General features: G+C 35.3%; 1 protein-coding gene across 2 annotated transcripts in view; it reads left to right on the top strand.

The window, feature by feature from the left end:
* SLC9A8 (solute carrier family 9 member A8) overlaps positions 1-15,343 on the top strand; it is a 149,826-nt gene that overhangs the window by 51,828 nt on the left and 82,655 nt on the right. For both annotated transcript variants that reach the window (XM_007475754.3, XM_007475753.3), the window contains exons 5-7: positions 5,195-5,278; positions 8,906-9,007; positions 10,769-10,803. In XM_007475754.3, coding sequence (XP_007475816.1) covers positions 5,195-5,278; positions 8,906-9,007; positions 10,769-10,803 — 221 coding nt within the window. The remainder of the gene's footprint in view (positions 1-5,194; positions 5,279-8,905; positions 9,008-10,768; positions 10,804-15,343) is intronic.

The following is a 15,343-nucleotide window of genomic DNA, read 5'->3' as shown; positions in this document are numbered from 1 at the left end:
TGTTCTTCCAAAGGTGATTTTTATGCTCTTTTGAAGTAGTCTATTTTGTTCAGTGCCAGGGAGGGGAAGCGAGTCGCATCTAGATTGCAGCCATGTTTACCCGGAACTCCACCAGATTTAGTTTTAATCTGCACAGGAACAGCTGATTTAAGTAAGCCTACATTGGAAGAAGATGTGGCCCAAAGAGACTCTGGTATATCTGTAGGTATTTCAAAGGTGGGAGTCTCTTTTGCCTCCTGGCTCTCTGAGAGAAGTACAGGGAGTAAATTTAAAGATTCCTCAGGCACTTCCAAGGACATAGAGCCATCTGGGGTGCAAATTATTGTGACCTGTGGTTTGCATAGTAAATTCCTCCCCAGGAAGTTCGTGGGGGATCCAGGCATTAAAAGAAAAGAATGTTTAACAGTTAGGGGTCCCACACCTACCATGCAAGGAGGTCTCACAGCTAGGAAGTGTCTGAGGCTGGATGTGAACCTAGGCTCTTTATCCACTGAGCAGTATAGAGAATGTTTATGACACAATGCTACTGATTAGGGGAGAGAAATAAGATATGATCTGTGCTTTCAAGGAGCTCATGATCCAGGAGAAAATATATCTATATCTGTCTATCTGTCTATCTATCTATCTATCTTTTTTATTTTATTTTATTTATTTATTTTTTGGTTACAATACTTGCTTTATTTCCCTCCCTCCCCTCCATCCACACTTCCCGCAGCCAATGCTAAATTTCATTGGGTATCTATCTATCTATCTATCTATCTATCTATCTATCTATCTATCTATCTATCTATCTATCATCTATCTATCATCTATCTATCATTAGCAGTGTTTGAAAACTGTCTAGTTTGGATTTTTTTCTTCTTACCAAACCTATAATTTTATCTACTTGAGGAGTTCCGAGGAACTTATTTTACCCATAAGACTCATACTCTGAACCTGAGAGTCTTGGAGAGCTTAGTTTTATGATTTGGCCTATATTTTAGGAATGGCTAGGGTTTAGAGCATGTAGGGAGGACTGACAATCTATTTTTCTAGAGTCCTATAATTGAATCTAAAGGACTTTAAACTGAAAGGAAGGGATGAGAGAAGTGCCTACATTTATTCACCAAGTTAGAGTCCATAGAGAGATCCTTCACTGAAGTCATAAGAAGAGCAGTAGAAATGAGTTAAATTTGTCTGTCATGTGCCTCTCTGTGTCTGGCCCTGAAGATGTAAAAACAAAGACTGGAGCAGTCCTTAGTTTGAAAGAGCTTGCATTTTTAACAGACAGCAGTGAGAGTCAATATTAACAATAAGATAAATACCCCAAAAAGAAGATCTTTGACCACTGAAAAAAATTGCAAAATGCAGGGAATCAAAGTAAATTAGAGACTTCATTGCAGGGAGACAAATTTGAGTAAGGTATCACTATTGTATTTTAAGAAGATATACTCATATGAAGAAAATGAGGAACTAGGGTTGGGAGGCATAGTGAAGAACAATAGAGGTAGAAATTGGAAAGAGTATACTATTAGGGGGCAGCTGGGTAGCTCAGTGGATTGAGAGCCAGGCCTAGAGATGGGAGGCCCTAGGTTCAAATCTGGCCTCAGACACTTCCCAGCTGTGTGACCCTGGGCAAGTCACTTGACCCCCATTGCCTAGCCCTTACCAATCTTCTGCCTTGGAGCCAATACACAGTATTGACTCCAAGATGGAAGGTAAGGGTTTTAAAAAATAATAATAAAAAAGATTATACTATTAGTCTACTTTGAGAAAGAAAAGAAAGATAAGAAATATGGATAAATAGATCATATATCTGGCACAGAAGCATGATATGGGAAATAATGAGACTTTGGTTTACATGGATAACTGCTGGCATTTTCCTTCTCTGCCAGAAGCATAACATCTAATAATTTCTTGCTTTACTTTTGTGATATTTTCAAACTTCAAAAAGAGGAAGAATCAGGGGCAGCTGGGTGACTCAGTGGAGAGACATGAGGTCCTAGGTTCAAATTTGACCTCAGATATTAACTAGTTGTGTGATTCTGGCAAGTCACTGAACTTACAATCTAGGTGTGAAAGACTACCCAATCAGAAAGCAAAAAGTTATGTAGCATGATCACCACCCCCGCCACACACACCCTCCCATAGTGAGTCCTATCACAAGTTCAATCAGGTGGGGTGGGGGGGTGGTATGAAGAGGTAGCTTTGTTTTCAGGAGGGACTCTTCTGACTTCTAAAAGTCAAAGGAGATAAGGAGGTAGGGTAGCCTAGTGGTTTGCTTTCTTTGAGATAGAGCTCTCAACCCACTGGGCCTATGGCAATAACAAAATGGCCTTGAGATGTTATTTTGAACTCTTAAGCAGGTTTTCATTCTCTAATGGAATCTCACCCTAAGAAGGACAAATCCTTTTCGCTTCACAGAGGAACCTTGTAATATTGGGAAAGTATCTACTTTGTCTTAGAATTTATGATAGAGGAGGGAAAAACCAGGCCTTTGAATTTTAGAAGAGCAAATTTCAGAAATTCAAAGAAAAAAACAGAATCTAGTAGACTAAAAGTTAAAATTCTACAGAATAAGTATCTCAGAAAGGATATGAAATTCTTTTTTTTTTTTTAAACCCTTACCTTCTTTCTTGGAGTCAATACTTTGTATTGGTTCCAAGGCAGAAGAGTGGTAAGGGCTAGGCAATGGGGGTTAACAATATGAAATTCTTAAGAATGAAATTCTGAAAATTCAAAGAGAAATAATTCAAATGAGGAAAAGGAAGAATTACTTAAGGAAAATTAAATGAATTTGCAGGGAATTTAGTGAACAACTTAGATTTTTAAAGATTTGAAGGTGAAGGCAAGTAACAAAATCCATGTAATAGTCTATCCCAGTACCAGAAGAATAGTATTAGAAACAACCCATCTTCTATAAAACTGTGAAAGTTCTTCAAGCCCAGGTCTTATCATTTATTCACCTTCAATGACTCTTTATTGCTTCAAGGACCAAATAGAAGCTTCTGTTTGGCTTTTAAACTTTTTGCCAACCTACCTATATAGACATCTTATTCATTATTCCCCTTCACATACAATATTTTCTTTTCATTCTTTCTCATTTTGCATAAGAAGTTTCCTGTAGCTGGGAATGTACTTCCTCTTCAATTCTGACTCTTAGAATCCCCTTCCCTTGAAACTTAATTTCAAGTGCTACTTCTCAAATAATTTTTTGCCTGATCCTACAAGTACTAATTCTTTTCTTTGAAATTACCTTGTATTTATTTTGTAATAGCAATACATGGCTAATATTTATATATCACTTTAAGGTTTGTAAAGTGTTACATAAGTGGATGTATATTTAAAGATAAAAAGATGTGCATATAAAGATATATATATATATATATATGGAAAATTAAGTGAATTTATATGTGTGTATCTTCACCTATAACTATCTCTAGAGAAAGATATAGATATTACACAGCCAGTACCAATCAAAGGAGGGACTTTAATTAGGGTCTTTTTTTAATTGAAAAGTTTTATTTAATTAATTAATTTAGAATATTTTTCCATGGTTACATGATTCATGTTCTCCCCTCCCTCCCCCATAGCTGAAGTGCAATTCTACTGGGTTTTACATGTATCATTGATCAAGATAACTTAGGTCTTGTTGACTCAGAGGCCAGATCTCTATTATACCATACTGCCTCTCACATAAAAGGCACTTAATGTATGTTGATAAATTGAATTCTAATATTCCCAAATGAGCTGATCCTGAGGAGGGAAGTTAAGAATAACAAATGGTCTTTAAAGCAATATAATATAAGAGAATGATCAAAGAAGGTGTAGGATTTCTGTTCCATGTTAACAAGGCAGTTAGCACCAATGTTGATAACAAAATACAATTATTCAGTTCTTATTTTGTGACTGTTTTCTCTATAAGGAAGTGATCATTGAAATTAAAAAGATAAAACAAAATTGGGCAATGGGAATTGATACCCAAGGTAATTAAGGACATTATAAGAGAGTAAATCTACCTAGCTACCTTTGATGAGTTCAAGTCCATACCCAGACTGATTATATCTCAGGTTACCAAAAGAATTCACAGTGATTACTGAACCACTGCTGGGCATCTGTTATTTTCAGTTCTTTGCTACCACAAAAAGTATTGCTCTGCCTTTCTTTCTGTCTTTGACCTTCTTCAGGTATATGCCTCACCACTAGTGCCTGCCCAATGACTGGAGTCAAAGAGTATAGATGCTTTAGACACTTTTTTAGTACAGTTCCAAATAGCTTTCCAGAATAGTTTAATTCACAATTCTAATAGACTTTTCTTTTTACAGATCTCCCATCATTAAATGTTTTAATAATTTTTCATGTTTGCCAGTTTGTTGGATATTTGAGGTAGAACTTTAGAGTTCTGATTTACATTTCTTCTTGTTATTACTATTTGGAGCAGTCTTTCAGATGGTTGTTAATGGTTTGTATTTCTTTTTGAGAACCATTTGTTTAAATCCTTTGACAACTCATCCATTGGGAAATGGCTTTTGGTCTTATATTTTTATTTTAAGTTCCCCATACATTTAGTTGTAGGTGTGGCTCAGTTTTGGGACAAAAATGAGGCACTCAAAAGGCACTGAACATATGTGAATGAGAAGGTTCACTTTGTCCCAGACTAGCAAAAATATGCAACAAAGATACAGTGATTCATATGGAAATGCATCTGGTCAGGCACTGATCAGAGCATAAAGATTCTTTGAAGTCTTCAGGACCCTTTAAGTTTTTGTTGCACAGAATCTGTCTTGAACTTTTTGTTGATCCTAAGCCAGGATGCTGCATCAGGGAAGCTGGAGACAATACGGTTTCATGGAGAGGGGAGCAGAGAGGAAGTTTCACTAGGGAAGCCAAGATTGAAGGAAATTGTATTTGTAGAGAGGAAGTTATGTCAGGATAAGGGAAACTGCATCAGAAAACAGCTCTACTACATAATCTTGGATATAAAATCCTATGTAAAGATTTTCTCCCCTAATTGACATCTTCCTTTTTTTTTTATCCTAGCTGCATTGTTTTTGTTCATTTTTTTTGGTAAGATAAAATTAGATTATTATGGGGAATGAGAGAGAATGAGGAGTCATGGATGAATCCCTTGGTTTCAAGCTTGAGTGACTGAAGGTTTATTTGTTCAACTATCATAAATGTGTCAGCTTCTAACGTATATATTTTATTTATATAGGAAGAAGAAATGTTTCGTCCAAATATGTTCTTTCTTCTCTTGCTTCCTCCTATCATATTTGAATCAGGATATTCATTACACAAGGTAAAATACAGTAAGACTATTTTCCATCTCATTATAATCCTTTTGTTTAGGAAGGCAAATTATTTCAGTTAAAGTTTGATTTAAGAGCATTGTCTTCACAAAAAAATTTCTTTCTTGTGGCTTATATAGAAAGATTGTTATAGGAAAGGTTTAGATTTCTGACAAAAACAAGAAGTAATGCTGATAGCATTTTGATAAAGCTGCCAAGAAAGTGGGTTCTGAATAAGATAGAGGAAATTTCATGGCTAAACAAAAATTCCCAAACCTTATAAACCAACATCAGGCAATTTTCAAAATAAAGCAAAAAAAAAAGAATTGAAGAATCATCTTTTAAAAACTCTTTAAAGAAACCATAAGTAGAATATTATATACATAGAACATGGAAATATGTGCATGTTTTTCAATCAGATCAACAAGCATTTATTGCCTATTATATGCCACACTTTGTACTAACCTATGAGAATACAAAAAAAGGCAAAAATAATATTTGCCCTCAGGAAGTCCCATTCTAATCTTAAAGGCAGCATTTAAACAACTGTGTACATACTGGTTTTATACAGGGTAAATGGAGGAAGGAAGTTATTTGCTTTAAGAGGATCTTGGAAAGGCTTCTTAAAGAAGGTAGAGTTTTTTTGAGATAGGAAGAAAGCCAGGGGAGAGGAAAAAGATATGCATATATATTTTTAAACTCTTACTTTCCATCTTAGAATCAATATTGGGTATTGGTTCCAAGGCAGAAGAATGCTACGGGGTAGGCAGTGGGGGTTAAGTGACTTGCCCAGGGTAACATAGCTAGGAAGTGTCTGAGGCCAAATTTGAAGCCAGGTCCTTCTGGCTTCTGGACTATCCACTGAGACACCCAGCTGCCCCCTCCCAAGATTTAATTTGAAAACAAAGTATGTAAACTTTGTATGAGAGATTGAAGGAGTGTAAATGGAATTTTAGTGAAAAAATTTAAATTTCCTAGGAAAGTTTTTCAAGTGCACAGAGTACTACTGTATTATTGACATAATTCAGAGGGATGACATTTCAAACATCCTTCCTCTTACCAAGCTTTAGTTTCCTTCTCTATTAAAAATAAAGATATTTTAGCAGATACTTTTAGATTTCTTATAATGTTTTATAATTCTTTGATACTTTTTCCTCTGAAGATTGATTTCTTGTTTGCATATGGTTTTAAATTTTGATTCATTCATGTAACTTTGTATTTGAGGTTCATATCTAAATGAGTGTCTTTCATTAGTGTAATATCTGCTAATTTCTTTAAGCATTTTGAAAATAATGAAGTACTCTATAAATATGAGTGATCTAAGATAGAGATGTCAAACATGTGCCTATATGTGGCCCACAGTATTCCCAAGACTGTCTCAATCAGATTAAAGTGTAATTGGGAATTTTCTAACAATAAAAATGCAGTAAAGCATAGATAATCTTAGTAAATGGCTTTCTAAGTCAAAATGCTCCTACAGGGATTTTCGTGTATGATGTAGTGGTCCCTTTTGCTGTTTGAATTTGACACTACTAATCTAAGATTAATATTGGCCCTGGATTTTCAAATATATCTATGGTCTGTCTGAATAAATGCACCTTTTCAGTGTCAGATCCCTCAAAGCAGACTAGGAGTGATTGGTTTAATCTATTTTTAATTTTTAAAGTAATGTAGCTATTTTGAGATGAAAAGAAATCACAGATGGAAATACTTTTTTAGAAAAATAAAACATGTTGTTTGCAAAGTGATATTTTAAAATTCTTTGTTTCTTCAAAACCATAATATTTCAGAGATCTAGAATTTAAAACATATATCCAGGTGACTGGCAGATTGCAGTTCTTTTGACAGAATTTTCATGACTTGTGTGACTGAAAAAATTAATTACTCTGAAGTCAAACCCAGAGGTAACGAACTTCTTTGCATTTAGCCAAAATTGACCTTTCACTACAGACATATAATCTGCCTCCAGGCTCATACTCAATATTTAGGTAAGGGTTGGACCATACTGGGTAAAAATACGACTAGAGGAACCTTTTAGAGCCACACCATAGTGAGGTACATGGTCAGGACTTCAGTAGTAATCTCTTTTCCTTTAACAATCAATAATTCTCAATAAGGAAAACCAGAAAATATTTTATAGGATAAAATAATGAAAACAAATAAAGTAAAATGAAATCTCTCAACAGAGATGCTATCAAACTATCAAGATGATATTTTTGATGTTGGTTTTGTAATTTTGCTTTGGTTCTTGTTAGCTGACATGATTTCCTAAAGTGAATTTTAAAAAATCTGTGATATGACAATGATGCTAGAATATAACAGTAGTGTTTGTACAAATCCACAGAAGGTGTTTAATATTTTTAGTAGAAGTAGTAGTAGAAGATAGTAGAAGACCTATTATTTAAACAAAGCTATTCCTTATTTAAGCAAGGTAAGATGGGCTGGTACACAGTTCTCAGGATCATATGAAGAATGAATCGTAGTACTTGTATTTTTAAATAATTTCCTAAGCATAATACTTTTATATTTAATGAAAATAGAATAATTTCTGTGGGGTGGTCCAGCCTTCCACAGGGGATGGGGGTCTTGGAGGTGGGATGGTATTGGTGGAATCATGGATGGGACACAGCTTTCCATTCAACCTGCAGCACAGATTTCACAGGATAAACTGCTCCCCTTGGCTGAGGCTTAGCTTTATTTTATATCCTCATGATCACACATCTACTTGGCACACAATTTCATTCCCAACATACATGTTTCCATAGAACATAACAACAGATGTGAAACCTAAGGAGATGGTCAATAAAACATTGTTGCTAAGTGCAAGGTCAGAGGGTAGAATCGACATGACACAGATTTGCCAGAAGTTTTTATGCTTTGAAAAGAGGGTCCTATCTAAGTGGGTATATAAGAATCCTTAGGTTTAATTTTGTAAGTGGAATCTCCTGGTAATATTCTGTGGGGACAGACTGGGACATCTGTATTAACCCTGCAAGCATGTTGCTCTCATCTATTTTTCCTGGGACTATAAGTAAGAATAATAATCATAGCAATTCTAATAATATGGGGATATTAATAAGGAAAGTCACTAAGAGGGGTTTCAGTGGGTGTTTCCATCCTTCCTGGGAGCTGCTTTTCAGTTCCTGGTTTCCACATGTGACCATGTCAAACAGCACGGTCTTTGATGGCTCCCAGCAGCTAATGAAACATAATATATATTTTGCGTAATTTTTTAAAGAAAACCTGAGGATTAAACAAATTATTTCTTAGTTAAATAAACATCATATATAATTGAGTGGATGAGTTTTCATTTGCACAGTGGTCATTAATAAGATTAGAGCTGGAAGGAATGTTAGAGGTAATTTAGTCCTGCAATGTTATTTTCTGGATTAAGAAAATGAGGTATAAAGAAGTCAAGTGAATTTATTCTAAGGTTACCCAGCAGTAAGTATAAGACTGTCAGGAGTGTGTGTGGGGGGTCTTGTGACCCCAGAATCCATTACTTGTGTTAAATATATAACATGGGAGTAAATTGTATATGTGTGAAAAAGTTGTCTATCTTTTTATTAGTTGTACATATTTTTAATTTAATTGTTCCTCTTGTTCATCTCTCTTGTTTTTTGTTTTTGTTTTTTTAGGGTAACTTCTTTCAGAATATTGGTTCCATCACTCTATTTGCTGTATTTGGCACAGCAATTTCAGCTTTTATTGTAGGTGGAGGAATATATTTTCTAGGTCAGGTAAGAGAGAAGTTTGAGAGAAGTCTTTGAAACACTTATATTTATTGAATTAATTAAAACTTATGTACGAAGAATTCCATATTATTTACTCATGAAAAAACACCTCATACTCCCACTCAGCATGTTAAAGTCAGTTCTAACTGGACTAACCACTTCATAGAGAGAATGTATGGTCTATAAGATAGAAAGCCAGCCTTGAAGCTGAGAAGATTTGTATTCGAGTACTACCTTCAATAATAATACTGGCTGTGTGACTCTGGGCAAGTCACATAACTTGTTAATGCTCCTAGGAAGCTCTTTATGACTCTTCAAGTTTCTCACTGAGAGTTCTCTATACTTCTGAAAACAAAAGTCTGGTTCAAAAAAAAATATTCATACATTAGCTTTAGAAAACCTACAGAACTCTGCTAAGGAACATAGTGTGATGGTACATGCCTCCAATCCCCACTCTTATGGATACTTAGGCTGGTGGGTTGATTGAGCCCAGGAGTTCTGAGATGCAGTATGCTAATGAACTTATTAGGTATCCATACTAAGTCCAGTATCAATATGAGGATCTCCTGAGAGCCAGTATCTACCAGGCTGCTTAAGGAGGAGTGAACCAAATCAGATCAGAAAAGGAGCAGGTGAAATCTACCATATCATTCAGTAAATTGGGTCTTTGAGTGACTATTGTACTTCTAACACACAGGGAAAGACCTGGTCTTAAAAAATATATATTTTGTGAATTGTCATGAGGGCAAACACCTTGTTACACTGAGCTATATTTAAACAATAATTTATATTTAGGTTATTCTTTCTGATTTCACTTCCAATTACTATGAACATTACATGATATGTGCATCATCGCATGTAAGCTAGGCATTTTCTACTGTGCTGTTGGCCAGCTAGTAGTACTATTGTCATGTTCTCAGGGAATTTAAATTCAAATTAATTATTCTACTCAAAACATAATTAGTAAAGTCAGTCTTCAAGGAAAAAATAATTCACTTATAGTCACATATAAATATATAGGCTATCAGATAATTTGCATTATATGTGTTGCTGAACCTTTTCTTCATTGTGAATAATGGATCTATTAACTCTTTCACTACTAAGCTAAATATAATAAAAAAGTATCTGAAAACCTGACATTTTTCCTAAGTGAGACAAATCCAAATTCTTTTCCTTTTTTGACAATGGCCAAAGCCCATGTTATCATATTCTTAGTCTTAATACTTTGTACCACATAACCCTGGTATATCTATTTCTTCATGATTTTTCCCCTTATTTGGTTTTGAATTTCCAACTAGAAAATTAACTTCATAGCAAAGAAGTTTGGTTAAATGTTTTTTTTTTTTGGTCTCAATATACTATCCCAGTGATAGCAAACCTTTTAGAGGGGCAGGTGGTATGAGAAATGTCTTCAGGTGTATGTGGAGAGGGGGAGGGGAACAGCCTGGTCCAGCATCCCTCTGGCTTTCTAGTAATGAACTCTGGTGAACTTTGTGCTGGGGGCAATGGCACGTGTGCTCACAGAGAGGGTTCTGAGTGCCCTTTTCTGGCACACATTTCATAGATTCACCACCATGGTTCTATTCCATACTTTTTAAACATAAAATTTTATTTTTAGGTTCAGAGTAAAATTTAGGAATTTTGTGCTTTATTGTTAAAATGAACATTTTGCTAATATATTCATATCTACTTACTTTTTAAGTAAGCAAAAGGTGCTTTAATCTCTTTATTCTTCATTGATTTTTTCCTTGTCATTTTTTAAAACAGGCTGATGTAATTTCTAAACTCAACATGACAGACAGGTAAAACCTTCCTAACAACATATATGTGACTGATTTGCATTTTGGGGAAATTACCTTCATAATACTTCATGGGTCAACTATTTATGTATTATATAGGGTTTTTTTTTTTCCTAGAAAATGCTTCAGTAGAGTCTAATCTGAATTTGTCTTTTTGAAACATGAATGAAAATAATTTTTCTGTACTTACTACCCTTTTTCTTAAGTAGCTTCATTGGGGTATCTTTTCAGGATCATTTGACAGTAATATTTTGATGAAAATTATTACTTTGCCATTTGGAGAAAAGAGCTCTCTTTAGAAAAATGAACTATTGCCTCAGATACTTCCCAGCTGTGTGACCCTGGGCAAGTCACTTAACCCCCATTGCATAGTAGTCCTTACCACTCTTCTGCCTTGGAACTAATACACAGTACTGATTACAAGATGGAAGGTAAGGGTTTAAAAAAAAAAAGAAAATGAACTATTTTCCTTTCTTATCACACATTTGTTCTTTATTATTCATAATCATTTCGAAGTATTTATTAGGTATCTGCTATGTGATGGGTGCTATCCTTGGAATTTACAATACAAAGATACAGCTTTCTCATTTCTCTTCCTACCTAACTGCTTTTTCTCAGTTTCCTTGGCTAGATTATCATCCATCTCTATCTCCTAACTAGATACTCCTCACAGCTCAGGCCAGGGCTTCCTTTTCTTTCTCTACACTCTCTTTCTCAGTGACTTATTAGTTCCCACATAGCTGATTATTATCTGTATGAACCTAGATCCCACTGTTATGTATCCAGCCTTATTCTTTCTCCTAAGCTCAAGTCCTACATCATCAGTAGCCTGTTGGACATTTCTAGCTCGATGTTTCATAGACAACTCAAACTCATTCTGTTCCCAAAGAAAACTGTATCCCAAATGTACTCAACTTCTGAATTTCCTTATTTCTGTTAAAGGTACCACCATCTTTTCACTTACTCAATTGTCAACCTTAGAATTATTCTCCACTCCCCACTCTCCCTTATCCTGTTTAAGGATAGCTTAAGAAGAGCCACCTGGAAAGCCATCACATACTTAGAAGTTCAAGGAGTCATGATTCCATTGTTTTGGATATTCTCTCTAACATAGATCACAACTTTACAGTCTAAGAGTTGCTCTATCTGAAAAATTCATCACATTATGGCCAACTAGAGCTTTTATGAAGTTAGTTAGGCTGGTCTTCAGATAGCAAATATTTTATCTGACATCAAACTCACACTCAGAGCCTTCTAGTTTGGTGTAGGACCTGTCAGAATTTGGACTTTTCCTTCCCCTGATGAGATTTCAGAGTAGCAGAAGTGTGGGTTGATATTCTAGGCAAGCAATTGATACTTCTGATAGACTTTTCAGAAGTCAGAAATCATACATTTGCCAGCTCATTCTATGCTTCAGCCTTAGACTAAAATGAAATGAGGTGGACTTTGACCTTGGACTAAAACCAAATAAGATATATTGCCTATCTGGAAAAGTTCAGATATACATTGCTCTTCCTTGGAGGTTGTTACAAAATATCTCTCATACTCTCCCCAACTTCAGTTCCTTTTAGCAGTGTGAAACTACTAACCAGTAATCAGTTTGAATTCAGCAATGTGACAATACATTGTGCATTGTATGTTTGAAGTTTGGCTTGTGTAGCTGTGAAAATGTGGGTTTCAAGACTATGAATTGCCAAAAATGTAAAGATAATTTTTAGTGTCTTGATTTAAATAAAAAATAAGTGGTCGCCATGGGGAAAATTCCCAAATATGAAAATACCCAAGTCAGCTGGGTTTTATGGAGATTTTAATTAATACAAATGAAGGAATTTAAGGGAAAAAAGAGAGTAAGAGAAAATAGTAGAAAAGGCCTAGGCCAAATGGCCTAGGCCTGAGCCTTAAGAGAGACTAGTCAGTCTTTAATCACTCACCACAAGATCGTCCTAAAGCAAAACTCCAGTCCTTCACTGAAATCCTCAACTCCTGAACTGAGTTCAGAGACCCAGCTCCTCCAACTAACTCCAAACTCCAACTAAGTTCAGAGAGCCAGCTCCTCTAAACTAACTCCAAACTCCAACTAAGTTCAGAGACCCAGCTCCTCCAAACTAACTCCAAACTCCCTCCCTAACTGAACTACGAACTCCAACTAGTCCGAACTCCCACTAACTCAATTTCGTACTCTCCTTCCTTTAAAAGAAATTTTCTCTTGTGTCACCTCCCCTAAATTTTCACATCTACCAATCACAGTAGATGTTTTCCCCAGGACTGACCATTCTTAGTTCGCATCTTCTTTTGTTATCACCTTCTCTGATTAAATTATGTCTTCTGAGTATTTCACATTTCTTTGCTAAGCTTGCCCTTTGTAAGTTGCTTGACCTTTTAGTGATTAATTTAAGTTTTATAGGTACTTAGCACCCTTTTGTATTAGATCTAAAAATAGACCACCTACCTTAGGTTTTTTGCTTCACTATAAGTATAAGCTGGGGACTTTCATTGTTCCATCAGGAGTTTACAACTTTATCTTCTCCTAAGGCACTGTCTGAGCAGGGTGAAGTAATTTTAAAGTTCTCAATACATTCCTGATCAAGAACCTCCATTGTTTAAAATGGGGAATAGCTTAACCAAATCTTCTAAGGTATAGTCTGAGCAATTTTAAGACTCACACTTGATTTTGCAATTTACTCAATATTAATGTAGAAAACTTTAGTGCATCATAAAATAACACATTTTCCTTACCTTTCTTGGTTCCTAATGTAATTTAAATTAAAAATTACTGAAAATATTCAAAACTGTCTCTTTTTTTCCCCCCACCATTGAAGTACCAGCCAAAGTGTTTTTAGGTGAAAAGATGCTAATCATTTTCAATTAATTTATGAATACTTTTTAAATTTGAAAATACAGTTGAAATTTTGTCATCTAGTTAGGATTCCATCTAGTTAGGTAGGTTCCATTTAGAAAGTCCTTCCCTTTTCAAGGGAGAGAAACCAGGCTTCTCTTTTGAGGGTTTCCATCTTCATTCCATTTTGCTTTAATGGATATTTCAAAGCTCCTTTCTAGGAGCCAAATCTAAGCATGTTCTTATGACATTTTCTAAATAAACTGATTCATTGCAAAGAATTAAGCCAAATTGTGGAATTTTTATTTGTATGTGTTATAACAGAACATTCTAATGTCAGCTTCCAGTGTACTCTGTATACAATATATACTTAATAAATTTTCATTAGCAAAGTATCTGTTTGCCCAGCAAAGACAAAGTAGCAGAGCTGATGGGCTTTCCTGCTTAGGATGGTTCTTATGACAAACTATCAAAATCTGTACCTGCTATTAATAGTAATGCCAATGAAAGAATATATTGAGTTGTTATTGAAATGGGCAAAAGGTACTTTGCTCTTTAATCTCTACTGAAATTAATATTTTTAATCAAAACCCCAGCATGGAAGCTTACCATTACCCTTCCAGATCTCTTGTTATTTTAAAGCTTTTCTTCATCTAAACTGTTTCCCCTCCTTATAAAACTTTCTGTGCTTTGCTGTTCACCTCCTTCTAAATTAGGGGATAGGTCCTTGAACTTATTTTTTTTTTATAACTTTATTTCAATATTGTTAGTTTTAAAGTATGGACCAGCATAGTAACACATCAAAGAAATTCAGAAGCTGAGTGAACAGTATCTTCATGATTGTTCCATGTACTGTTAGATCATATGCTCTTTTTACATGACCCCTTTGTCCCGTGGATTCTTGATTCCCTACCCAAACTTATACTTTCTAGATTATGTCTCCCACAACTCTACTGATTTTGCCCATGTTCCCTGAACTGCCCTTCTTGGTAACAACCATGTTTTGAACTTAACTACAGTTCTTTGTGCCATAAGAAAAACTGTGCCTATCTCAGCCCAAGTCTTACTGACTCCTGGCAGGAGCCAATGGGAACAGATCACTCTCAATTGTGTGATTGGCCCATTCCCATTCTGGTTATCCTCTGTGGCACTCTACCAAAGGGCAGTGAAACCAGGCCAGATATGTTTCTAGCCTACTTACATTTCTGATAAATCAGCCTGAGTTTTTTATTGTCTTTTAACAGCAAGTGGGAAACTGTCCTACAGTTACCCAGTTTGTTGCAGTTTGGGATCTGATGACTGCACATTGGTGGTCTGGGAAGGAATAGGAACTGGTTGCTGTTCATTGCCTTTGGGGGGTATTATTTTATTTTTTTGTTTTTGTAATAGAACTGCCTTAGAAGGCATTGAACTTAGAAGTTAAAATTACTCTGCTAGAGGGAAATTCAGAGATAAATTAGGCAAATGGTTTAGTCTCTTATGTTCATGAAGCTTATACTATAAATAATGTAATGTAATCATAAAATAAGTAGTAGAAATCATATTCCTCACCTGCAGATATTAGAACTGAATCAGGTTTGATGCCCAGCCATCTTAGTGAAATATCAATGAAAAAAACAATGCTCCAAACCTAGTAGTTTGAAGAAAGTGTCATACATGTCACCACAATCTTGAATTCTTTTGTTGATTGGTTTGGGGGCATGGTTT

The sequence above is a fragment of the Monodelphis domestica genome, chromosome 1, assembly GCF_027887165.1.
Source record: "Monodelphis domestica isolate mMonDom1 chromosome 1, mMonDom1.pri, whole genome shotgun sequence".
Taxonomy (NCBI): Eukaryota; Metazoa; Chordata; class Mammalia; order Didelphimorphia; family Didelphidae; genus Monodelphis; species Monodelphis domestica.
This window is presented reverse-complemented; position numbering and strand designations above follow the sequence as displayed.